Source organism: Oncorhynchus nerka, linkage group LG14 (genome assembly GCF_034236695.1).
Source record: "Oncorhynchus nerka isolate Pitt River linkage group LG14, Oner_Uvic_2.0, whole genome shotgun sequence".
Taxonomy (NCBI): domain Eukaryota; kingdom Metazoa; phylum Chordata; class Actinopteri; order Salmoniformes; family Salmonidae; genus Oncorhynchus; species Oncorhynchus nerka.
The window spans coordinates 105,036,611-105,064,345 of NC_088409.1; the positions used below are offsets into that span (position 1 = coordinate 105,036,611).

The 27,735-nt window shown below is 45.0% G+C and overlaps 1 protein-coding gene across 1 annotated transcript in view; it reads left to right on the forward strand.

Moving 5' to 3' along the window:
• LOC115115930 (contactin-5) overlaps positions 1-27,735 on the forward strand; it is a gene marked incomplete at its 5' end in the record, with an annotated part of 417,179 nt that overhangs the window by 249,600 nt on the left and 139,844 nt on the right. The window contains 4 exons of the mRNA XM_065000650.1: positions 2,367-2,548; positions 6,466-6,602; positions 10,685-10,814; positions 23,597-23,741. Of these exons, the coding sequence (XP_064856722.1) occupies positions 2,367-2,548; positions 6,466-6,602; positions 10,685-10,814; positions 23,597-23,741 (594 nt within the window). The remainder of the gene's footprint in view (positions 1-2,366; positions 2,549-6,465; positions 6,603-10,684; positions 10,815-23,596; positions 23,742-27,735) is intronic.

Below are 27,735 nucleotides of genomic sequence, written 5' to 3' on the forward strand. Positions count from 1 at the left end.
AGGAGAAGTACTCCAGATATAACAAACTGACCCTAGCCCCCGACACATAAACTACTGCAGCATAAATACTGGAGGCTGAGACAGGAGGGGTCAGGAGACACTGTGGCCCCATCCGATGACAACCCCAGACAGGGCCAAACAGGAAGGATATAACCCCACCCACTTTGCTAAAGCACAGCCCCCACACCACTAGAGGGATATCTTCAACCACCAACCTACCATGCTGACACTGTGTCCAGTCATCACTTCCCCCCCTTAGTACCCATGGTGTCCAGACATCCCTTCACCCCTTTAGTGCCCATGGTGGCCATGGTGTCCAGACATCCCTTCACCCCCTTAGTGCCCATGGTGTCCAGACATCCCTTCCCCCCCTTAGTGCCCATGGTGTCCAGACATCCCTTCACCCCTTAGTGCCCATGGTGTCCAGACATCCCTTCACTCCCTTAGTGCCCATGGTGTCCAGACATCCCTTCACCCCCTTAGTGCCCATGGTGTCCAGACATCCCTTCACCTCCTTAGTGCCCATGGTGTCCAGACATCCCATCACTCCCTTAGTGCCCATGGTGTCCAGACATCCCTTCACCCCCTTAGTGCCCATGGTGTCCAGACATCCCTTCACCCCCTTAGTGCCCATGGTGTCCAGACATCCCTTCCCCCCCTTAGTGCCCATGGTGTCCAGACATCCCTTCACCCCTTAGTGCCAATGGTGTCCAGACATCCCTTCACCCCCTTAGTGCCCATGGTGTCCAGACATCCCTTCACCCCCTTAGTGCCCATGGTGTCCATGGTGTCCAGACATCCCTTCACCCCCTTAGTGCCCATGGTGTCCAGACATCCCTTCACCCCCTTAGTGTCCATGGTGTCCATGGTGTCCAGACATCCCTTCACCCCTTTAGTGCCCATGGTGTCCAGACATCCCTTCACCCCCTTAGTGCCCATGGTGTCCATGGTGTCCAGACATCCCTTCACCCCCTTAGTGCCCATGGTGTCCATGGTGTCCAGACATCCCTTCACCCCCTTAGTGCCCATGGTGTCCAGACATCCCTTCACCCCCTTAGTGCCCATGGTGTCCATGGTGTCCAGACATCCCTTCACCCCCTTAGTGCCCATGGTGTCCAGACATCCCTTCACCCCTTAGTGCCCATGGTGTCCATGGTGTCCAGACATCCCTTCACCCCCTTAGTGCCCATGGTATCCAGACATCCCTTCACCCCCTTAGTGCCCATGGTGTCCAGACATCCCTCCACCCCCTTAGTGCCCATGGTGTTCATGGTGTCCAGACATCCCTTCACCCCCTTAGTGCCCATGGTGTCCAGACATCCCTTCACCCCCTTAGTGCCCATGGTGTCCATGGTGTCCAGACATCCCTTCACCCCCTTAGTGCCCATGGTGTCCAAACATCCTTTCACTCCCTTCGTGCCCATGGTGTCCATGGTGTCCAGACATCCCTTCACCCCCTTAGTGTCCATGGTTTCCAGGAGTGATTTTGAGCTGTAACGGCTGTGGTTAGTTCTGAACGTGCTCTGAATCTAACTCACAGAGACCATGGCAACTGGGACTCTGAGCGATATTAAAATGTCTTTGTGAATTTGGAAGTGATAAAAAAGCGATGTAACATTTTCATCTTTGCCGAGTGATGGATGGGAGCACTGGGGATTTCCAGGGGTGTCACATTTCCATCTTTCTGAGAGCTGTCAAATGGAGCTGTCATACACAGAGCCTTGCTGATATAGTATAGTATGACGTTCTCCTGCTACATGTTCAACCCATCTATCATGGAGAGAGCAGAGCAGTCACAAGGGCATAGAGGAGCATCAACAAACGGATGATGAACAGCCACACACACACACACTAATCATAGAAATCATGATGATTAGTTGGGCTGGTAACCTGATCTGAATATATCATGTAGTCAATGACATCGTTCTCAGTTGGAGGTCATTTGGGCAGAGAGAGACTCAGAGAGACAAGGTCACTCTGGATTATGGCACAGTAAATTATTTAGAGGTGTTTTAGTGTGTAGATGGACACAAAACACAGTCACATACGGTATATTAAGTATCAGTTTATATAGCCAGGATAGGTCTGTGTGCCAACGTGGGAACTGAATCCCTGACTTTCCACATTCCTCTTCTGCTAGTCCTTTACTATATTCTGGTTGTAAATGTATCCACTTGTCTGGCTGGAATTGGATTTTGGAGTTGTCAAATTAACTTTCTCTTCCTAGTCATGTCACAACAATCAACTCTCTGCTCTCCTTGTCCTGTATATCACACATGTATTATGTATGAGTTCACGTGCTGTAAATATTATCGACAGAATGCAAAAATGTAGTATTTTAACCCTCTCCACTCTCTTCCTCCAAGTCCCGTCCCAACCATAACGTGGAGGAAGATGAACGGTAACATCCCTAAGAAGGCTCGTCTGAGGAAGTCCCAGGCTGTTCTGGAGATCCCTAATGTACAGCTTGAGGACACTGGGACCTACGAGTGTAAAGCGGAGAACCCCAGGGGAGGAACAGCTTTCAAGGGACACATCCAGATCTACAGTAAGTTAAGGAGGGATGGACTGGAGCTACATGTTGTTGTTGTCTAATTGTTTGTTTGTTCATCTGTGACTGTGGTATTAATCTGTGACTGTGGTATTAATCTGTGACTGTGGTGTTAATATGTTACTGTGGTGTTCATCTGTGACTGTGGTATTAATCTGTGACTGTGGTATTAATCTGTGACTGTGGTGTTAATCTGTGACTGTGGTATTAATCTGTGACTGTGGCGTTCATCTGTGACTGTGGCATTCATCTGTGACTGTGGCGTTCATCTGTGACTGTGGTATTAATCTGTGACTGTGGCTTCCATCTGTGACTGTGGCATTCATCTGTGACTGTGGCGTTCATCTGTGACTGTGGTATTAATCTGTGACTGTGGTATTAATCTGTGACTCTGGCTTCCATCTGTGACTGTGGCTTCCATCTGTGACTGTGGTATTAATCTGTGACTGTGGTATTAATCTGTGACTGTGGCTTCCATCTGTGACTGTGGCGTTCATCTGTGACTGTGGTGTTAATATGTGACTGTGGTGTTCATCTGTGACTGTGGTATTAATCTGTGACTCTGGCTTCCATCTGTGACTGTGGTATTAATCTGTGACTGTGGCTTCCATCTGTGACTGTGGCATTCATCTGTGACCGTGGTGTTAATATGTTACTGTGGTGTTAATATGTTACTGTGGTGTTAATATGTTACTGTAGTGTTAGTCTGTGACTGTGGTGTTCATCTGTGACTGTGGTATTAATCTGTGACTGTGGCTTCCATCTGTGACTGTGGCATTCATCTGTGACTGTGGTGTTAATATGTTACTGTGGTGTTAATATGTTACTGTGGTGTTAATATGTTACTGTAGTGTTAGTCTGTGACTGTGGTTTTAATATGAAACTGTGGGGTTAATATGTCACTGTGGTGTTAATATGTGACTGTGGGGGTAATATGTCACTGTGGTGTCAATTTGTGACTGTGGTATTAAATCTGTGACTGTGGTCACTTCTTCGGAATCAGTGTCCCTTCTACGGGACAGTTGAGCTAACGTAGGCTAATGCGATTAGCATTAGTTTGTAAGTAGCAAGAAGATTTCACAGGACATAGACATATCTGATATTGGCAGAAAGCTTAAATTCTTGTTAGTCTAACTGCACTGACCAATTTACAGTAGCTATTACAGTGAAGTAATACCATGCTATTGTTTGAGGAGATTACACAATTTCGAAAATGAAAAGTTATTAACAAACAAATTAGGCACATTTGGGCAGTCTTGATACATTTTAACAGGAATACAATGGTTAATTGGATCAGTCTAATACTTTGCCCATGCACTGCTGCCATCTAGTGGCCAAAATCTAAATTGTACCTGGGCTGGAATAATACATTATGGCCTTACTCTTGCATTTCAAAGATGATGGTACAAAAAAAATACAAAAGAACGGTTGTGTGGTGTTACTATGTTACTAGGCTCTAACCACTAGGCTACCTGCTGGTTACTAGTCCAACGCTCTAACCACTAGGCTACCTGCTGATTACTAGTCCAATGCTCTAACCACTAGGCTACCTGCTGGTTACTAGTCCAACGCTCTAACCACTAGGCTACCTGCTGGTTACTAGTCCAACGCTCCAACCACTAGGCTACCTGCTGGTTACTAGTCCAACGCTCTAACCACTAGGATACCTGCTGGTTACTAGTCCAACGCTCTAACCACTAGGCTACCTGCTGGTTACTAGTCCAACGCTCTAACCACTAGGCTACCTGGTGGTTACTAGTCCAACGCTCTAACCACTAGGCTACCTGCTGGTTACTAGTCCAACGCTCTAACCACTAGGATACCTGCTGGTTACTAGTCCAACGCTCTAACCGCTAGGATACCTGCTGGTTACTAGTCCAACGCTCTAACCGCTAGGATACCTGCTGATTACTAGTCCAACGCTCTAACCACTAGGCTACCTGCTGGTTACTAGTCCAACGCTCTAACCACTAGGCTACCTGCTGGTTACTAGTCCAACGCTCTAACCACTAGGCTACCTGCTGGTTACTAGTCCAACGCTCTAACCACTAGACTACCTGCTGGATACTAGTCCAACGCTCTAACCACTAGTCTACCTGCTGGTTACTCGTCCAACGCTCTAACCACTAGACTACCTGCTGGTTACTAGTCCAACGCTCTAACCACTAGTCTACCTGCTGGTTACTAGTCCAACGCTCTAACCACTAGTCTACCTGCTGCTTACTCGTCCAACGCTCTAACCACTAGGCTACCTGCTGGTTACTAGTCCAACGCTCTAACCACTAGTCTACCTGCTGCTTACTCGTCCAACGCTCTAACCACTAAGCTACCTGCTGGTTACTAGTCTAACGCTATAACCACTAGTCTACCTGCTGCTTACTCGTCCAACGCTCTAACCACTAGTCTACCTGCTGCTTACTCGTCCAACGCTCTAACCACTAAGCTACCTGCTGCTTACTAGCCCAATGCTCTAACCACTAGTCTACCTGCTGGTTACTCGTCCAACGCTCTAACCACTAGACTACCTGCTGGTTACTAGTCCAACGCTCTAACCACTAGTCTACCTGCTGGTTACTCGTCCAACGCTCTAACCACTAGTCTACCTGCTGGTTACTAGTCCAACGCTCTAACCACTAGTCTACCTGCTGGTTACTCGTCCAACGCTCTAACCACTAAGCTACCTGCTGGTTACTAGTCTAACGCTCTAACCACTAGGCTACCTGCTGGTTACTAGTCCAACGCTCCAACCACTAGTCTACCTGCTGCTTACTCGTCCAACGCTCTAACCACTAGACTACCTGCTGGTTACTAGTCCAACGCTCTAACCACTAGTCTACCTGCTGGTTACTAGTCCAACGCTCTAACCACTAGTCTACCTGCTGGTTACTCGTCCAACGCTCTAACCACTAAGCTACATGCTGGTTACTAGTCTAACGCTCTAACCACTAGTCTACCTGCTGGTTACTCGTCCAACGCTCTAACCACTAGTCTACCTGCTGGTTACTAGTCCAACGCTCTAACCACTAGTCTACCTGCTGGTTATTAGTCCAACGCTCTAACCACTAGTCTACCTGCTGGTTACTCGTCCAACGCTCTAACCACTAAGCTACCTGCTGGTTACTAGTCTAACGCTCTAACCACTAGTCTACCTGCTGGTTACTCGTCCAACGCTCTAACCACTAGTCTACCTGCTGCTTACTCGTCCAACGCTCTAACCACTAGGATACCTGCTGCTTACTCGTCCAACGCTCTAACCACTAGTCTACCTGCTGCTTACTAGTCCAACGCTCTAACCACTAAGCTACCTGCTGGTTACTAGTCTAACGCTCTAACCATTAGACTACCTGCCACCAGTTACATATGTGTATAAATTAGAGGCCTACCTAATTCAGTTCATTCAGGTAACAACTGTGGAACCTGGCATGGGGTTTTAGCCCCAACACTTCTTTTTCACTCTCATAAAATTCACTGGACATAGCTGTTTGACAAATTTGATTTCAGTCTCATTTAGTTTTGATAGCAGGAATTTATCTATGTCAACACCTTGGAGAAAATAACCGTCACCAGGAAGGAAAGACTAACCTGGCAGCTTAATTGGGCAGGGTTAAACACTGGGCTAAATACTGCAGGGTCAGGACAACATAACAGTCATTGCATTGTTATAAACTGGGCTAAATACTGCAGGGTCAGGACAACATAGTGTGGTGCAAAATGATTGTGTGTGTGTGTGTGTGTGTGTGTGTGTGTGTGTGTGTGTGTGTGTGTGTGTGTGTGTGTGTGTGTGTGTGCGCGTGCGAGTGACAGAGGGATTGATGAGGCAGTGTTCTCACGTGTCAGCATACACGTGCATGCTGGTAAGGGTGTAGGCATGCTGTGTATATGCCTTCCTATTTAATCTGTTCTCTCCTCCTCAGCCTTCCCCCAGTGGATCAGCACGATAAACGACAGCCAGTTAGACAGTGGAGATCAGCTGCACTGGGAGTGCAAGGCCACAGGGATCCCTAGACCCACCTACCGCTGGCTCCGCAATGGAGAGTTGATCACACCACAGGTTCTCACGAATACACAGCATCATTTCAGCAATATACCCAGTTCTAGAATACACAGCAAACATTTCAGCAATATACCCAGTTCTAGAATACACAGCATCATTTCAGCAATATACCCAGTTCTAGAATACACAGCAATCATTTCAGCAATATACCCAGTTCTAGAATAAACAGCATCATTTCAGCAATATACCCAGTTCTAGAATACACAGCATCATTTCAGCAATATACCCAGTTCTAGAATACACAGCATCATTTCAGCAATATACCCAGTTCTAGAATACACAGCATCATTTCAGCAATATACCCAGTTCTAGAATACACAGCATTATTTCAGCAATATACCCAGTTCTAGAATACACAGCATTATTTCAGCAATATACCCAGTTCTAGAATACACAGCATCATTTCAGCAATATACCCAGTTCTAGAATACACAGCAATCATTTCAGCAATATACCCAGTTCTAGAATAAACAACATCATTTCAGCAATATACCCAGTTCTAGAATACACAGCATCATTTCAGCAATATACCCAGTTCTAGAATACACAGCATCATTTCAGCAATATACCCAGTTCTAGAATACACAGCATGATTTCAGCAATATACCCAGTTCTAGAATACACAGCATGATTTCAGCAATATACCCAGTTCTAGAATACACAGCATCATTTCAGCAATATACCCAGTTCTAGAATACACAGCATCATTTCAGCAATATACCCAGTTCTAGAATACACAGCATGATTTCAGCAATATACCCAGTTCTAGAATACACAGCATCATTTCAGCAATATACCCAGTTCTAGAATACACAGCATCATTTCAGCAATATACCCAGTTCTAGAATACACAGCATCATTTCAGCAATATACCCAGTTCTAGAATAAACAGCATCATTTCAGCAATATACCCAGTTCCAGAATACACAGCATCATTTCAGCAATATACCCAGTTCTAGAATACACAGCATCATTTCAGCAATATACCCAGTTCTAGAATACACAGCATTATTTCAGCAATATACCCAGTTCTAGAATACACAGCATTATTTCAGCAATATACCCAGTTCTAGAATACACAGCATCATTTCAGCAATATACCCAGTTCTAGAATACACAGCAATCATTTCAGCAATATACCCAGTTCTAGAATAAACAACATCATTTCAGCAATATACCCAGTTCTAGAATACACAGCATCATTTCAGCAATATACCCAGTTCTAGAATACACAGCATCATTTCAGCAATATACCCAGTTCTAGAATGCACAGCATCATTTCAGCAATATACCCAGTTCTAGAATACACAGCATCATTTCAGCAATATACCCAGTTCTAGAATACACAGCATCATTTCAGCAATATACCCAGTTCCAGAATACACAGCATCATTTCAGCAATATACCCAGTTCTAGAATAGACAGGATCATTTCAGCAATATAACCAGTTCTAGAATGCACAGCATGATTTCAGCAATATACCCAGTTCTAGAATACACAGCATTATTTCAGCAATATACCCAGTTCTAGAATACACAGCAAACATTTCAGCAATATACCCAGTTCTAGAATACACAGCATCATTTCAGCAATATACCCAGTTCTAGAATACACAGCAAACATTTCAGCAATATACCCAGGTCTGGAATACACAGCATCATTTCAGCAATATAACCAGTTCTAGAATACACAGCATCATTTCAGCAATATACCCAGTTCTAGAATACACAGCATGATTTCAGCAATATAACCAGTTCTAGAATACATAGCATCATTTCAGCAATATACCCAGGTCTGGAATACACAGCATCATTTCAGCAATATAACCAGTTCTAGAATACACAGAAGAGACATTTAAAATATAAAATAGCGTCGATCTGTTTTTTGATTTTTCAAAATGTGAAATTTGTAGTTAGTTGTTTTGTTTACAATGGCTTGTGAAAGTATTCACCTCCTTGGCATTTTTCCTATTTTGATTCCTTTCAACCTGGAATTAAAATAGATTTTTGGTGGGTTTGCATCACTTGATTTACACAACATGCCTACCACTTTGAAGATGCCAAATATTTTTTATTGTGAAACAAACAAGAAATTACACAAAAAAACGGAAAACTTGAGCGTGAATAACTATTCACCCCCCCCTAAAAAAAGTCCATACTTTTTAGAGCCACCTGTAGAGCCACCTCTGTCCCAGTCTCAAATCTCTGGAAGACTGAAACAGGTTTCCCTCAAGAATTTTCCTGTATTTAGCTCCATCCATCTTTACTTCAATTCTGATCAGTTTCCCTGTCAATGAAAAACATCCTCACAGCATGATGCTGCCACCACCATGCTACACTGTGGGGATGGTATTCTCGGGGTGACGTGATGTGTTGGGTTTGCGCCAGACATAGTATAACTAAATTATAGTCTCATCTGACCAGAGTACCTTCTTCCATATGTTTGAGGAGGCTCCCACATGCCTTTTGGCGAACACCAAACATGTTTGCTATTTTTGTTCTGGCCACTCTTCTGTAAAGCCCAGCTCTGTGGAGTGTACGGCTTAAAGTGGTCCTATGCACAGATACTCCAATCTACACTGTGGAGCTTTGCAGCTACTTCAGGGTTATATTTATTCTCTTTGTTGCCTCTGATTAATGCCCTCCTTGCCTGGTCTGTGAGTTTTGGTGGGCAGCCCTCGCTTGGCAGGTTTGTTGTGGTGCCATATTCTTTCCATTTTTTTTATAATGGGTGTAACGGTGCTCCGTGGGATGTTCAAAGTTTCGGATTTAGTTTATAACCCAACCCTGATCTGTACATTTGTCCCTGACCTGTTTGGAGAGCTCCTTGGTCTTCATGGTGTCCCTGACCTGTTTGGAGAGCTCCTTGGTCTTCATGGTGTCCCTGACCTGTTTGGAGAGCTCCTTGGTCTTCATGGTGTCCCTGACCTGTTTGGAGAGCTCCTTGGTCTTCATGGTGTCCCTGACCTGTTTGGAGAACTCCTTGGTCTTCATGGTGTCCCTGACCTGTTTGGAGAGCTCCTTGGTCTTCATGGTGCCCCTGACCTGTTTGGAGAGCTCCTTGGTCTTCATGGTGTCCCTGACCTGTTTGGAGAGCTCCTTGGTCTTCATGGTGTCCCTGACCTGTTTGGAGAGCTCCTTGGTCTTCATGGTGCCCCTGACCTGTTTGGAGAGCTCCTTGGTCTTCATAGTGCCGCTTGATTGGTGGTGCTTCTTGCTTAGTGGTGTTGCAGACTCTGGGGCCTTTCAGAACAGGTGTATATATACTGAGATCATGTGACAGATCATGTGACACTTAGATTGCACACAGGTGAACTTTGTTTAACTAATTATGTGACATCTGAAGGTAATTGGTTGCACCAGATCTTATTTAGGGGCTTCATCGCAAAGGGGGTGAATACATATGCACACACCACTTTTCAGTTTTATTTTTTTGTAATTTTTGAAACAAGTAATTTTTAGACTATTTAGACTATTCTGTGTATGTCCATTACATGAAATTCAAATAAAAATCTATTTAAATTACAGGTTGTAATGCAACAAAATAGGAAAAATGCCAAGGGGGGTGTAAACAGATACAGTAACACCTCGGCACAACGCCTCTCCCCTATTGGACCTAGATAGTTGGTGTGTTTGTACTGATATGTAGACTGTGTACATTTTAATAAAATGTATGTAGTTCTGTCCTTGAGCTGTTCTTGTCTATTAACGTGAGTAGTGCCATATAGAGGGAATGGGGTGTCCCCTGGAACTCAGCCAATGTGATATGCCCTTGATAAGAGGAGTATGTTGTGTTTCAGAGCAGGGTGGAGATGGTGAATGGAGTATGTTGTGTTTCAGAGCAGGGTGGAGATGGTGAATGGAGTATGTTTTGTTTCAGAACAGGGTGGAGATGGTGAATGGAGTATGTTGTGTATCAGAGCAGGGTGGAGATGGTGAATGGAGTATGTTGTGTATCAGAGCAGGGTGGAGATGGTGAATGGAGTATGTTGTGTTTCAGAGCAGGGTGGAGATGGTGAATGGAGTATGTTGTGTATCAGAGCAGGGTGGAGATGGTGAATGGAGTATGTTGTGTTTCAGAGCAGGGTGGAGATGGTGAATGGAGAGCTCATTATCCAGAAGGTCCAACAGGCTGACTCTGGGATGTACCAGTGTGTCGCTGAGAACAAATACGGAGCCATCTACTGCAGCGCAGAACTCAAGATCTTAGGTATGCTGTTGTTTTTCTCCTGTTGTTGTTGTTATATTCCTTGTAACACTATGTGTGCCTTTAGTTATTGATACTAAAGGGAAGTTAATACAAGAAAATAATAATGTGAACTGGGAAAAGCCCCACAGCAAACCAGGGTTGGAGTCTATTCCATTTAAATTCAGGCAATTCAGGAAATAAACAGAAATTCAAATGTTCCTCTTTGCTTGGAATTTCAGTTTGCTTCCTGAACCAACCACAGCTGCGTACCCACCAGCTATCTCTGGTTTGTTGCTGTTTGTTATTTTGTTAAAGGGAAGGTCTGTTCTGGTGTGTTTGTCATTATGTTAAAGGGAAGGTCTGTTCTGGTGTGTTTGTCATTATGTTAAAGGGAAGGTTTATTTGTATTTAACCTTTATTCATAAAGGTTTTTCTAATTAAGATAAAATCTCTTTAAAGGTCCATTTAAAATGGTCTGTTTATCCACAAAGGTTCATTTAAAAATGGCCTGTTCATCCACAAAGGTTCATTTAAAATGGTCTGTTCATCCACAAAGGTTCATTTAAAATGGCCTGTTCATCCACAAAGGTTCATTTAAAATGGCCTGTTCATCCACAAAGGTAAGCCTAGTCTTTTCTTTGACTCTATAAACAGTGAAACTGGCATATCAACATGAAATAGGCCACAGCCTGATAAGGGAGAAAGATAGCAACACGAGAATAAAACTAAATGTTGAGAAGGCTAATTGGCAATCAATGGAGCCTGATTGAACCTGAACAGTTGTTCCCATGAATAGAAGAAAGAAAGAGGACGTGTCCCAAATTGTACCATATTCCTTATATAGTGCACTGTGTCCATAAGGCTCGCGTCAAAAAAAGTGCACTATTTAGGGAAAAGAGTTCCATTTGGGATGCATGCAGAGCCTTGTGGTTATATGCAATGAGATGTTATATGCAATGAGATGTCTGTATGCATCAGACTGAAGGTTGGCAGCCCAGAGTAGTTTATTTTGTCTCTATTTCAGAGGAGGAATGGATAACTGTGACTTAGAGGGTTAGATGCTCAAGGGGAAAGATGACAGGAGGAGAAAGGAGAAAGATGTTGGTGATTTATCCTGAACGACCACAACACTAGTGAACAATATTTTGTGTTTGTACAAAAATTATTTGTCTGTGCTGCAGTATTCACTGGTAGGTTTCTATTAAAGCTGTTTGTCTGTCCTGCAGTATTCACTGGTAGGTTTCTATTAAAGCTGTTTGTCTGTGCTGCAGTATTCACTGGTAGGTTTCTATTAAAGCTGTTTGTCTGTCCTGCAGTATTCACTGGTAGGTTTCTATTAAAGCTGTTTGTCTGTCCTGCAGTATTCACTGGTAAAGGCTTCCTGCAGTATAAAGCTGTTTGTCTGTCCTGCAGTATTCACTGGTAGGTTTCTATTAAAGCTGTTTGTCTGTCCTGCAGTATTCACTGGTAGGCTTCTATTAAAGCTGTTTGTCTGTGCTGCAGTATTCACTGGTAGGCTTCTATTAAAGCTGTTTGTCTTCACTGCTTCTATTAAAGCTGTTTGTCTGCAGTATTCACTGGTAGGCTTCTATTAAAGCTGTTTGTCTGTCCTGCAGTATTCACTGGTAGGTTTCTATTAAAGCTGTTTGTCTGTCCTGCAGTATTCACTGGTAGGCTTCTATTAAAGCTGTTTGTCTGTCCTGCAGTATTCACTGGTAGGTTTCTATTAAAGGGGGTACCGGTACCGAGTCAATGTGGAGGCTATATACAGGCTATATTACATTGACTCTGTACCGTAACACCCTGTATATAGCCTCCACATTGACTCTGTACCGTAACACCCTGTATATAGCCTCCACATTGACTCTGTACCGTAACACCCTGTATATAGCCTCCACATTGACTCTGTACCGTAATACCCTGTAAATAGCCTCCACATTGACTCTGTACCGGTACCCCCTGTATATAGCCTCCACATTGACTCTGTACCGGTACCCCCTGTATATAGCCTCCACATTGACTCTGTACTGGTACCCCCTGTATGTAGCCTCCACATTGACTCTGTACCGGTACCCCCTGTATATAGTCTCCACATTGACTCTGTACTGGTACCCCCTGTATATAGCCTCCACATTGACTCTGTACCGTAATACCCTGTAAATAGCCTCCACATTGACTCTGTACCGGTACCCCCTGTATATAGCCTCCACATTGACTCTGTACCGTACCCCTGTATATAGCCTCCACATTGACTCTGTACCAGTACCCCCTGTATATAGCCTCCACATTGACTCTGTACCGTAACACCCTGTATACCCCCTGTATAGCCTCCACATTGACTCTGTACCGTAACACCCTGTATATAGCCTCCACATTGACTCTGTACCGTAACACCCTGTATATAGCCTCCACATTGACTCTGTACCGGTACCCCTGTATATAGCCTCCACATTGACTCTGTACCGGTACCCCCTGTATATAGCCTCCACATTGACTCTGTACCGGTACCCCCATGTATATAGCCTCCACATTGACTCTGTACCGGTACCCCTGTATATAGCCTCCACATTGACTCTGTACCGTAACCCCTGTATATAGCCTCCACATTGCTCTCCACATTGACTCTGACTACCGGTACCCCCTGTATATAGCCTCAACATTGACTCTGTACCGGTACCCCCTGTATATAGCCTCCACATTGACTCTGTACCGGTACCCCCTGTATATAGCCTCCACATTGACTCTGTGCCGGTACCCCCTGTATATAACCTCCACATTGACACTGTACCGGTACCCCCTGTATATAGCCTCCACATTGACTCTGTACCGGTACCCCCTGTATATAGCCTCCACATTGACTCTGTACCGGTACCCCCTGTATATAGCCTCCACATTGACTCTGTACCAGTATCCCCCTGTATATAGCCTCCACATTGACTCTGTACCGGTACCCCCTGTATATAGCCTCCACATTGACTCTGTACCGGTACCCCCTGTATATAGCCTCCACATTGACTCTGTACCGGCACCCCCTGTATATAGTCTCCACATTGACTCTGTACCGTAATACCCTGTATATAGCCTCCACATTGACTCTGTACCGTAATACCCTGTATATAGCCTCCACATTGACTCTGTACCGTAATACCCTGTATATAGCCTCCACATTGACTCTGTACCGTAATACCCTGTATATAGCCTCCACATTGACTCTGTACCGTAATACCCTGTATATAGTCTCCACATTGACTCTGTTGCTGCTTCAATACCTTTTTTTAAAGGTATGTGTGACCAACAGATGCATATCTGTATTACCAGTCATCTGAAATCCAAAGATAAGGGCCTAATGAATTGATTTCAATTGACTGATTTCCTTATATGAACTGTAACACAGTAAAATCTTTGAAATTGTTGCTTCTTGCGTTTATATTTTTGTTCAGTGTAGTTCTTTGGAGATTCTGCTCGTCAGTTGTGACAGTGTCTCTGGTGAATTCAAAGGCCTGAGAGAAATGATAAATGTCTACCTCTCCATCATACTACATCTCTCTCTCTCTGTCCACTTCTCTCTGTTGATACACTCATTTTCTCCCTGTCAGCTTCAATATGGGAACATACGTATTCTTCTCCCCTCTCATCTCCTCTCCTCTCCAGCATACCCCACCCTCCCTCACTCCTCCAACTCTCTCCACCTTCCCCCAACTCTCTCTTGGCTGATAGGAAGATGCCTACCCACCATCCCTCCCTCCTCCCCCTCCATCCTCCCTCCCTACTCCCCTCTCCTCCCTCCCTACTCCCCCTCTACTCCCCCTCCTCCTCCCTCCCCCCCTCTCCTCCCTCCCTACTCCCCCTCTACTCCCCCTCCTCCTCCCTCCCCCTTTTCCTCCCTCCCTACTCCCCCTCTACTCCCCCTCCTCCTCCCTCCCCCTCTCCTCCCTCCCTACTCCCCCTCTACTCCCCCTCCTCCTCCCTCCCCCCCTTTCCTCCCTCCCTACTCCCCCTCTACTCCCCCTCCTCCTCCCTCCCCCTCTTTCCTCCCTCCCTACTCCCCCTCTACTCCCCTCCTCCTCCCTCCCCCTCTTTCCTCCCTCCCTCCTCCCCTCCATCCTCCCTCCCTACTCCCCTCTCCTCCCTCCCTACTCCCCCTCTACTCCCCTCCTCCCTCCTCCCCTCCATCCTCCCTCCCTACTCCCCTCTCCTCCCTCCCTACTCCCCCTCTACTCCCCTCCTCCTCCCTCCCCTCTCCTCCCTCCCTACTCCCCCTCTACTCCCCCTCCTCCTCCCTCCCCTCTTTCCTCCCTCCCTACTCCCTCCCTCCTCCCCCTCCTCCTCCCTCCCCCTCTCCTCCCTCCCCCTACTCCCCCTCTACTCCCCTCCTCCTCCCTCCCTCTCTTTCCTCCCTCCCTCTCTCTCTCTTGGCTGATAGGAAGATGCCTACCCACCATCCCTCCCTCCTCCCCTCCATCCTCCCTCCCTACTCCCCTCTCCTCCCTCCCTACTCCCCCTCTACTCCCCCTCTCCCCCCCTACTCCCCCTCCTCCTCCCTCCCCCTCTCCTCCCTCCCTACTCCCCCTCTACTCCCCCTCCTCCTCCCTCCCCCTCTCCTCCCTCCCCCTCTCCTCCCTCCCTACTCCCCCTCTACTCCCCCTCCTCCTCCCTCCCCTCTTTCCTCCCTCCCTACTCCCCCTCTACTCCCCCTCCTCCTCCCTCCCCCTCTCCTCCCTCCCTACTCCCCCTCTACTCCCCCTCCTCCTCCCTCCCCCTCTCCTCCCTCCCTACTCCCCCTCTACTCCCCCTCCTCCTCCCTCCCCTCTTTCCTCCCTCCCTCTCTCTCTCTTGACTGAGATCGAGATTCCTACCCACCATCCCTCCCTCCTCCCCTCCATCCTCCCTCCCTACTCCCCTCTCCTCCCTCCCTACTCCCCCTCTACTCCCCTCCTCCTCCTCCCCCCTCTTTCCTCCCTCCCTCTCTCTCTCTTGACTGAGATCGAGATTCCTACCCACCATCCCTCCCTCCTCCCCCTCCATCCTCCCTCCCTACTCCCCTCCTCCCTCCCTACTCCCCCTCTACTCCCTCTCCTCCTCCCTCCCCCTCTCCTCCCTCCCTACTCCCCCTCTACTCCCCCTCCTCCTCCCTCCCCCTCTTTCCTCCCTCCCTCCCTCTCTCTCTCCCCTCCCTCACAGTAAGTGCTGTGTTTTCTCCCTGGTGGTTTCCATGGCCTAGGGGATCTGTGCCATCCCTGCCACAGTCAGACTGGTCTCTGTCAATGCTAGGAGAAGAGAGAGGGAACGGAGGGATGGAGGGATGGAGTGGGTGGTAGATGGTGCAGGGGCTTGCTGGAAGAGAGGGGAAACAGGGGGGGACAGACTGAGGGATGGAGAGGGGGATGGAGGGAGGGAGGGATGGAGAGAGGGATGCTGGGAGGGATGGATGGCATGAGGGATAGAAGGGGTAGGGGCTGGCCAACAGTCAGGAACCAGCGCTAGCTGACTAGGAGATGTCCTCATCTCTGTCACCTCCAAAGCATCAGTCAGTTTTTAAATAACCGGTGGTGACAAAGCCTCCCAGCTTATAGACCCTGGGCCCCAGAGCCCTGCTCACTGCATTAGTGTATGCAGACAGAGAACATTACTTTGAAGCAATGTCTCCTATTTACACAGTTCTCAAGTCGGTGACCTTGTAGCATGCACAACTACTGCTGCATATCGTTTGTGCTCAGATGATCCTGATGTTGTTTCACATTGTATACGTTCGCTTTGTGACACAGTTTGAAATTGTTTGTCATTATTTTGGTACTAAACTGAGAGAAAAATACCAATATATTTTCAAATGAGAATCAAACAGTATCAGAAATGTTTTAGTTTTTCATTGTATTTATCTAAATGTCTGTTGTTTGGGGAACTATCTGGACATACACTATCCAACAGACGTGACAGCAGTAAACTGTAAATGCAATAATAATAATAAATGTACTAATTGTTTTGACAGAAGATTTCACAGCACGTTGACAAATTAGAGACCAAATAACAACCCGTCTGTCGTCTGCGTATCCTTCCACATGTTCCCTCGCCGTCTGCGTGTCCTTCCACCCGTTCCCCAAATAACAACCCGTCTGTCGTCTGCGTGTCCTTCCACACGTTCCCCAAATAACAACCCGTCTGTCGTCTGCGTGTCCTTCCACATGTTCCCTCGCTGTCTGCGTGTCCTTCCACCCGTTCCCTCACTATGGCACATGTTCCCTCGCTATGGCACATGTTCCCTCGCTATGGCACCCGTCTGTCGTCTGCGTGTCCTTCCACATGTTCCCTCGCTGTCTGCGTATCCTTCCACATGTTCCCTCGCTGTCTGCGTGTCCTTCCACCCGTTCCCTCACTATGGCACATGTTCCCTCGCTATGGCACATGTTCCCTCGCTATGGCACCCGTCTGTCATCTGCGTGTCCTTCCACACGTTCCCTCGCTATGGCACCCGTCTGTCGTCTGCGTGTCCTTCCACACGTTCCCTCGCTATGGCACATGTTCCCTCGCTATGGCACCCGTCTGTCATCTGCGTGTCCTTCCACATGTTCCCCAAATAACAACCGTCTGTCATCTGCGTGTCCTTCCACACGTTCCCTCGCTATGGCACCCGTCTGTCATCTGCGTGTCCTTCCACACGTTCCCTCGCTATGGCACCCGTCTGTCATCTGCGTGTCCTTCCACACGTTCCCTCGCTATGGCACCCGTCTGTCATCTGCGTGTCCTTCCACACGTTCCCTCGCTTATGGCACATGTTCCCTCGCTATGGCACATGTTCCCTCGCTATGGCACACGTTCCCTCGCTATGGCACACGTTCCCTCGCTATGGCACACGTTCCCTCGCTATGGCACACGTTCCCTCGCTATGGCACATGTTCCCTCGCTATGGCACACGTTCCCTCGCTTATGGCACACGTTCCCTCGCTATGGTACATGTTCCCTCGCTATGGCACACGTTCCCTCGCTATGGTACATGTTCCCTCGCTATGGCACACGTTCCCTCACTATGGCACACGTTCCCTCGCTTATGGTACACGTTCCCTCGCTATGGTACATGTTCCCTCGCTTATGGCACACGTTCCCTCGCTATGGTACATGTTCCCTCGCTATGGTACATGTTCCCTCGCTATGGCACACGTTCCCTCGCTATGGCACACGTTCCCTCGCTATGGTACATGTTCCCTCGCTATGGCACACGTTCCCTCGCTATGGCACCCGTTCCCTCGCTATGGCACACGTTCCCTCGCTTATGGCACACGTTGCCCGCAATGATGGCATCCTATCTCCTATATAGTGCCTAAAGTAGTGCCCTATGAAGGGAATAGGGTTTCCAATTTAGTGCCTAAAGTAGTGCCCTATGAAGGGAATAGGGTTTCCTATTTAGTGCCTAAAGTAGTGCCCTATGAAGGGAATAGGGTTTCCTATTTAGTGCCTAAAGTAGTGCCCTATGAAGGGAATAGGGTTTCCTATTTAGTGCCTAAAGTAGTGCCCTATGAAGGGAATAGGGATTCCTATTTAGTGCCTAAAGTAGTGCCTGATAAAGGGAATAGGGTTTCCTATTTAGTGCCTAAAGTAGTGTCCTATGAAGGGAATAGGGTTTCCTATTTAGTGCCTAAAGTAGTGCCTGATAAAGGGAATAGGGTTTCCTATTTAGTGCCTAAAGTAGTGCCCTATGAAGGGAATAGGGTTTCCTATTTAGTGCCTAAAGTAGTGCCTGATAAAGGGAATAGGGTTTCCTATATAGTGCCACAAGTAGTGCCCTATGAAGGGAATAGGGTTTCCTATTTAGTGCCTAAAGTAGTGCCCTATGAAGGGAATAGGGTTTCCTATTTAGTGCCTACAGTAGTGCCTGATAAAGGGAATAGGGTTTCCTATATAGTGCCACAAGTAGTGCCTGATAAAGGGAATAGGGTTTCCTATATAGTGCCACAAGTAGTGCCTGATAAAGGGAATAGGGTTTCCTATATAGTGCCACAAGTAGTGCCCTATGAAGGGTATAGGGTTTCCTATATAGTGCCACAAGTAGTGCCCTATGAAGGGAATAGGGTTTCCTATATAGTGCCTAAAGTAGTGCCTGATAAAGGGAATAGGGTTTCCTATATAGTGCCTAAAGTAGTGCCTGATAAAGGGAATAGGGTTTCCTATATAGTGCCACAAGTAGTGCCCTATGAAGGGTATAGGGTTTCCTATATAGTGCCACAAGTAGTGCCCTATGAAGGGAATAGGGTTTCCTATATAGTGCCACAAGTAGTGCCTGATAAAGGGAATAGGGTTTCCTATATAGTGCCACAAGTAGTGCCCTATGAAGGGAATAGGGTTTCCTATATAGTGCCACAAGTAGTGCCTGATAAAGGGAATAGGGTTTCCTATATAGTGCCACAAGTAGTGCCCTATGAAGGGTATTGTAACGGTTTTCTAGGTGTGAAGGAGAGTCGGACCAAAATGCAGCGTGTAGATTGCGATCCATAATTTAATAAACAAACGTAACACGAATCTAAATAAAAACACTACAAAAAACAATAAACGTAACGAAAACCGAAACAGCCTATACTTGTGTACACTAACACATAGACAGGAACAAGGACACTAAGGACAATCACCCACAATACACTCAAAGAATATGGCTGCTAAATATGGTTCCCAATCAGAGACAACGATAACCACCTGCCTCTGATTGAGAACCACTCCAGACAGCCATAGACTTTGCTAGATCACCCCACTAGCTACAATCTCAATACACACCAAAACCCCAAGACAAAACACACCACAATACAAAAACCCCATGCCACACCCTGGCCTGACCCAATACATGAAGATAAACACAAAATACTTCGACCAGGGCGTGACAGGTAGAAGGTTTCCTATATAGTGCCACAAGTAGTGCCTGATAAAGGGAATAGGGTGCCATTTGAGACACAGATTTTCAAATGTCAACTCAATTAAGTCCATGATTTGATCAGTTGGCTTGGAAAACATTTGAGTCATCTGATTTGTCAGAAGGATTCCCTGGGGAAACAGCAGCAGTAATTAACTGTGCATGTTGAAGATGAGAGAGGGAGGGTTGAATCATTCTGATCATTTAGCCTTATCTCTGGTAGAACACTTTAGTATTTATGGACTGGATAATTATGACTGCATATTTCTCAGAGAACATGTACTGTAAAAATATCCATACTGTATTATCTATACTGTATTATCTATACTGTATTATCCATACTGTATTATCTATACTGTAATATCTATACTGTAATATCTATACTGTATTATCTATACTGTATTATCTATACTGTATTATCTATACTGTATCTATACTGTATTATCCATACGGTATTATCTATACGGTATTATCCATACTGTATTATCTATACTCTATTATCTATACTGTATTATCCATACGGTATTATCCATACTGTATTATCTATACTGTATTATCTATACTGTATTATCCATACTGTATTATCTATATTGTATTATCCATACTGTATTATCTATACTGTATTATCCATACGGTATTATCTATACTCTACTATCCATACTGTATTATCTATACTGTAATATCTATACTCTATTATCTATACTGTATTATCCATAAGGTATTATGCATACTGTATTATGCATACTGTATTATCCATACTGTATTATCCATACTGTATTATCTATACTGTATTTTATCTATACTGTATTATCCATACTGTATTATCTATATTGTATTATCTATACTGTATTATCCATACTGTATTATCTATACTGTATTATGCATACTGTATTATCTATATTGTATTATCTATATTGTATTATCTATATTGTATTATCTATAGTGTATTATCCATACTGTATTATCTATACTGTATTATCCATAAGGTATTATGCATACTGTATTATGCATACTGTATTATCCATACTGTATTATCCATACTGTATTATCTATACTGTATTTTATCTATACTGTATTATCCATACTGTATTATCCATACTGTATTATCCATACTGTATTATCTATACTGTATCATCCATAGTGTATTATCCATACTGTATTATGCATACTGTATTATCTATACTGTATTATCCATACTGTATTATCTATACTGTATTATCTATACTGTATTATCTATACTGTATTTTATCTATACTGTATTATCTATACTGTATTATCTATACTGTATTATCTATACTGTATTATCTATACGGTATTATCCATACTGTATTATGCATACTGTATTATCCATACTGTAGAAAGTGATGCTTAACATGTTATATTTTTCTTGATGTAGTTCTTTTTTAAATGTGTTTTATTTCACCTTTATTTAACCAGGTAGACCAGATCACCTTTATTTAACCAGGTAGGCCAGATCACCTTTATTTAACCAGGTAGACCAGATCACCTTTATTTTTATCAGGTAGGCCAGTTGAGAACAAGTTCTCATTTACAAATGCAACCTGGCCAAGATAAAGCAAAGCAGTTCGACACATACAACAACACAGAGTTACACATGGAGTAAAACAAACATACAGTCAATAATACAATAGGGAAAAGGACATATACAGTGTGTGCAAATGAAGTAAGATAAGGGAGGTAAGGCAGTAAAATAGGGCATAGTGGCGAGGTAATTACGATATAGCAAACAAATAATAATAATACAGTATGGGGATGAGGTAGTTGGATGGGCGATCTACTGATGGGCTATGTACAGGTGCAATGATCTGTGAGCTGCTCTGACAGCTGGTGCTTGAACTTAGTGAGGGAGATGAGTCTCCAGCTTCAGCGATTTTTGCAGTTCGTTCCAGACATTGGCAGCAGAGAACTGGAACGAAAGGCGGCCAAAGGGGGAATTGGCTTTGGGGGTGACCAGTGAGATATAACTGCTGGAGCACGTGCTACGGGTGGGTGCTGCTATGTGACCAGTGAGATATACCTGCTGGAGCGCGTGCAGCAGGTGGGTGCTGCTATGTGACCAGTGAGATATACCTGCTGGAGCGCGTGCTGCAGGTGGGTGCTGCTATGTGACCAGTGAGATATAACTGCTGGAGCGCGTGCTACGGGTGGGTGCTGCTATGTGACCAGTGAGCTGAGATAAGGTGGGGCTTTACCTAGCAAAGACTTATAGATGACCTGGAGCCAGTGGGTTTGGTGATGAGTTTGAAGCAAGGGCCAGCCAACGAGAGTGTACAGGTCGCAGTGGTGGGTAGTATATGGGGCTTTGGTGACAAAACAGATGGCACTGTGATAGACTGCATCCAATTTGCTGAGTAGAGTGCTGGAGGCTATTTTGTAAATTACATTGCCGATGTCGAGGATCGGTAGGATGGTCAGTTTTACGAGGGTATGTTTGGCAGCATGAGTGAAGGATGCTTTGTTTGCGAAATAGGAAGCCGATTCTTGATATAATTTTGGATTGGCGATGCCTATGGCATTGTATGGCATTGAAGCTCGTCTGGAGGTTAGTTAGCACAGTGTCCAAAGAAGCGCCAGAAGTATACAGAATGGTGTCGTCTGCATGGTGGATCAGAGAATCACCAGCATTAAGAGCAACATCATTGATGTATACAGAGAAGAGAGTCTGCCCGAGAATTGATCCCTGTGGCACCTCCATAGAGGCTGCCAGAGGTCCAGACAACAGGCCCTCTTATTTGACACACTGAACTCTATCAGAAAAGTAGTTGGTGAACCAGGCGAGGCAGTCTTTTGAGAAACCAAGGCTGTTGAGTCTGCTGATAAGAATGTGGTGGTTGACAGAGACGAAAGCCTTTCCGAGGTCGATGAATACGGCTGAACAGTATTGTTTCTTATCTATGGCGGTTATGATATCGTTTAGGACCATGAGCGTGGCTGAGGTGCACCCATGACCAGCTCGGAAGCCAGATTCCATAGCGGAGATGGTACGGTGGGATTCGAAATGGTCAGTGATCTGTTTATTAACTTTGCTTTCGAAAACCTTAGAAAGGCAGGGTTGGATAGATATAGGTCTGTAGCAGTTTGTGTCTACAGTGTCTACCCCTTTGAAGAGGGGGATGACCGCGGCAGCTTTCCAATCTTTGGGGATCTTAGACGATACCAAAGAGATGTTGAACAGGCTAGGGGTTGCAACAATTTTGGCAGATCATTTTAGGAAGAGAGGGTCCAGATTGTCTAGCCCGGCTGATTTGTAGGGGTCCTTATTTTGCAGCTCTTTCAGAACATCAGCTATCTGGTTTTTGGTGAAGGAGAAATTGGGGAGGTTTGGGTGAGTTGCTGTGGGGGGTGCCAGTTAGTTGACCTTGGTAGGGTTAGCCAGGTGGAAAGCATGGCCAGCCATAAAAAAATGCTTTCTGACATTGAGATTTATCGGTGGTGAAAGTGTTTCCTAGCCTCAGTGCAATGGGCAGCTTGGAGGAGGTGCTCTTATTCTCCATGGACTTTACAGTTTCCCAGAACTGTTATGAGTGTGTGCTACAGGATGCAAATTTCTGCTTGAAAAAGCTAGCCTTTCCTAACTGCTTGTGTATATTGTTTCCTAACTTCCCTGAAAAGTTGCATATCACGGGGGCTATTTGAACAGGCAGAACGCCACAGGATGTTTTTGTGCTGGTCAAGGGCAGACAGGTCTGCAGTGAACCAAGGGTTATATCTGTTCCTGGTTCTAAATTGTCTTGAGGTACCTCTTGTTGTAGCTCTTGATAATTGTTAAATGGACCAAAACAATTATTATGATATTTATTTGCAAGGTAAAATATTCAATTTCCATCATGTTGAACGGTTCTGCGTCTCTTTTGACTTGATAGTATTATGCCCACTTTGGCCTGTTCCACAGCATCGCCCCCAGTCTTCAGCCTTAACCCTGTCCGTCTGATCGCCACGTTGGGGAAGGACGTGTTGTTGGAGTGTAAACCCCGAGCATCTCCCAAGCCTAGAGTAACATGGAGGAGAGGAGACAGACGCATTCATCCCAGCAGAAGGTATGGTTGGAATTTGAAAAGAAGCAACAAGGTGTATGGGTAGTTTCCCAGACAGCAATATAGCTTAGTCCTGGTCTAAAACATTATTTCCGATGGAGATTATCCATTGAGCTTGCTTTTTAGTACAGAACTAGGCTTAATCTGTTTGTGGGAAACCAACCCCTAAAATTATTTTATTTTCCAACACAAAGGTTAAATGGAAATGTCACTTTTGTTTTATCCCAGTCCTCTAAAATGCACACAGAGGTTGGAGGTTGGAGCAGAGAGGTTGGAGGTTGGAGCAGAGAGGTTGGAGGTTGGAGAAGAGAGGTTGGAGGTTGGAGAAGAGAGGTTGGAGCAGAGAGGTTGGAGCAGAGAGGTTGGAGCAGAGAGGTTGGAGCAGAGAGGTTGGAGGTTGGAGCAGAGAGGTTGGGGCAGAGAGGTTGGAGCAGAGAGGTTGGGGCAGAGAGGTTGGAGCAGAGAGGTTGGAGCAGAGAGGTTGGAGGTTGGAGCAGAGAGGTTGGAGAAGAGAGGTTGGAGCAGAGAGGTTGGGGCAGAGAGATTGGAGCAGAGAGGTTGGAGGTTGGAGCAGAGAGGTTGGGGCAGAGAGGTTGGAGCAGAGAGGTTGGAGGTTGGAGCAGAGAGGTTGGAGGTTGGAGCAGAGGTTGAGGTTGAAGGTTGGAGCAGAGAGGTTGAAGGTTGGAGCAGAGAAGTTGGAGGTTGGAGCAGAGAAGTTGGAACAGAGAGGTTGCAGCAGAGAGGTTAGAACAGAGAGGTTGCAGCAGAGAGGTTGCAGCAGAGAGGTTGCAGCAGAGAGGTTGCAGCAGAGATGTTGCAGCAGAGAGGTTGCAGCAGAGAGGTTGCAGCAGATAGGTTGCAGCAGAGAGGTTGCAGCAGAGAGGTTGCAGCAGAGAGGTTGCAGCAGAGAGGTTGCAGCAGAGAGGTTGGAGCAGACAGGTTGGAGCAGAGAGGTGGGAGCAGAGAGGTGAGGGGCAGAGAGGTCGGAACAGAGAGGTCGGAACAGAGAGGTCGCAGCAGAGAGGTCGCAGCAGAGAGGTCGCAGTAGAGAGGTTGGAACAGAGGGGTGTAGTACGTAATGTAGTGTCATTAGTCCTAACATGTCCCTGTTCATTAGTCCTAACATGTCACTGTTCGTTAGTCCTAACATGCCACTGTTCATTAGTCCTAACATGTCACTGTTCATTAGTCCTAACATGTCACTTTTCATTAGTCCTAACATGTCACTTTTCATTAGTCCTAACATGTCACTGTTCATTAGTCCTAACATGTCACTGTTCATTAGTCCTAACATGTCACATTACATTAGTCCTAACATGTCACTGTTCATTAGTCCTAACATGTCACTGTTCATTAGTCCTAACATGTCACATTACATTAGTCCTAACATGTCACTGTTCATTAGTCCTAACATGTCACTTTTCATTAGTCCTAACATGACACTGTTCATTAGTCCTAACATGTCACTGTTCATTAGTCCTAACATGTCACTGTTCATTAGTCCTAACATGTCACTGTTCGTTAGTCCTAACATGTCACTGTTCATTAGTCCTAACATGTCACTGTTCATTAGTCCTAACATGTTCATTAGTCCTAACATGCCACTGTTCATTAGCCCTAACATGTCACTGTTCATTAGCCCTAACATGTCACTGTTCATTAGTCCTAACATGTCACTGTTCATTAGTCCTAACATGTCACTGTTCATTAGTCCTAACATGTCACTGTTCGTTAGTCCTAACATGTCACATTACATTAGTCCTAACATGTCACTGTTCATTGGTCCTAACATGTCACTGTTCATTAGTCCTAACATTTCACTGTACATTAGTCCTAACATGTCACTGTTCATTAGTCCTAACATGTCACTGTTCGTTAGTCCTAACATGCCACTGTTCATTAGCCCTAACATGTCACTGTTCATTAGTCCTAACATGCCACTGTTCATTAGCCCTAACATGTCACTGTACATTAGTCCTAACATGTCACTGTTCATCATTAGTCCTAACATGTCACTGTTCATTAGTCCTAACATGTCACTGTTCATTAGTCCTAACATGTCACTGTTCATCATTAGTCCTAACATGTCACTGTTCGTTAGTCCTAACATGTCACTGTTCATTAGTCCTAACATGTCACTGTTCGTTAGTCCTAACATGCCACTGTTCATTAGCCCTAACATGTCACTGTACATTAGCCCTAACATGTCACTGTACATTAGTCCTAACATGTCACTTTTCATTAGTCCTAACATGTCACATTACATTAGTCCTAACATGTCACTGTTCATTAGTCCTAACATGTCACTTTTCATTAGTCCTAACATGTCACTTTTCATTAGTCCTAACATGTCACTGTTCATTAGTCCTAACATGTCACTGTTCATTAGTCCTAACATGTCACATTACATTAGTCCTAACATGTCACTGTTCATTAGTCCTAACATGTCACTTTTCATTAGTCCTAACATGTCACATTACATTAGTCCTAACATGTCACTGTTCATTAGTCCTAACATGTCACATTACATTAGTCCTAACATGTCACTGTTCATTAGTCCTAACATGTCACTTTTCATTAGTCCTAACATGTCACTGTTCGTTAGTCCTAACATGTCACTGTTCATTAGTCCTAACATGTCACTGTTCATCATTAGTCCTAACATGACACTGTTCATTATTCCTAACATGTCACTGTTCGTTAGTCCTAACATGTCACTGTTCATTAGTCCTAACATGTCACTGTTCATTAGTCCTAACATGTTCATTAGTCCTAACATGCCACTGTTCATTAGCCCTAATATGTCACTGTTCATTAGTCCTAACATGTCACTGTTCATTAGTCCTAACATGTTCATTAGTCCTAACATGCCACTGTTCATTAGCCCTAACATGTCACTGTACATTAGTCCTAACATGTCACTTTTCATTAGTCCTAACATGTCACTTTTCATTAGTCCTAACATGTCACTGTTCATTAGTCCTAACATGTCACATTACATTAGTCCTAACATGTCACTGTTCATTAGTCCTAACATGTCACTTTTCATTAGTCCTAACATGTCACATTACATTAGTCCTAACATGTCACTGTTCATTAGTCCTAACATGTCACATTACATTAGTCCTAACATGTCACTGTTCATTAGTCCTAACATGTCACTTTTCATTAGTCCTAACATGTCACTGTTCGTTAGTCCTAACATGTCACTGTTCATTAGTCCTAACATGTCACTGTTCATCATTAGTCCTAACATGACACTGTTCATTATTCCTAACATGTCACTGTTCATTAGTCCTAACATGTCACTGTTCATTAGTCCTAACAAGTCACTGTTCATTAGTCCTAACATGTCACTGTTCGTTAGTCCTAACATGTCACTGTTCATTAGTCCTAACATGTCACTGTTCATTAGTCCTAACATGTTCATTAGTCCTAACATGCCACTGTTCATTAGCCCTAACATGTCACTGTTCATTAGTCCTAACATGTTCATTAGTCCTAACATGCCACTGTTCATTAGCCCTAACATGTCACTGTACATTAGTCCTAACATGTCACTGTTCATCATTAGTCCTAACATGTGACTGTTCATTAGTCCTAACATGTCACTGTTCGTTAGTCCTAACATGTCACATTACATTAGTCCTAACATGTCACTGTACATTAGTCCTAACATGTCACTGTTCATTAGTCCTAACATGTCACTGTTCGTTAGTCCTAACATGCCACTGTTCATTAGCCCTAACATGTCACTGTTCATTAGTCCTAACATGCCACTGTTCGTTAGTCCTAACATGCCACTGTTCATTAGTCCTAACATGTCACTGTTCGTTAGTCCTAACATGTCACTGTTCATCATTAGTCCTAACATGTCACTGTTCGTTAGTCCTAACATGTCACTGTTCGTTAGTCCTAACATGTCACTGTTCGTTAGTCCTAACATGCCACTGTTCATTAGCCCTAACATGTCACTGTACATTAGCCCTAACATGTC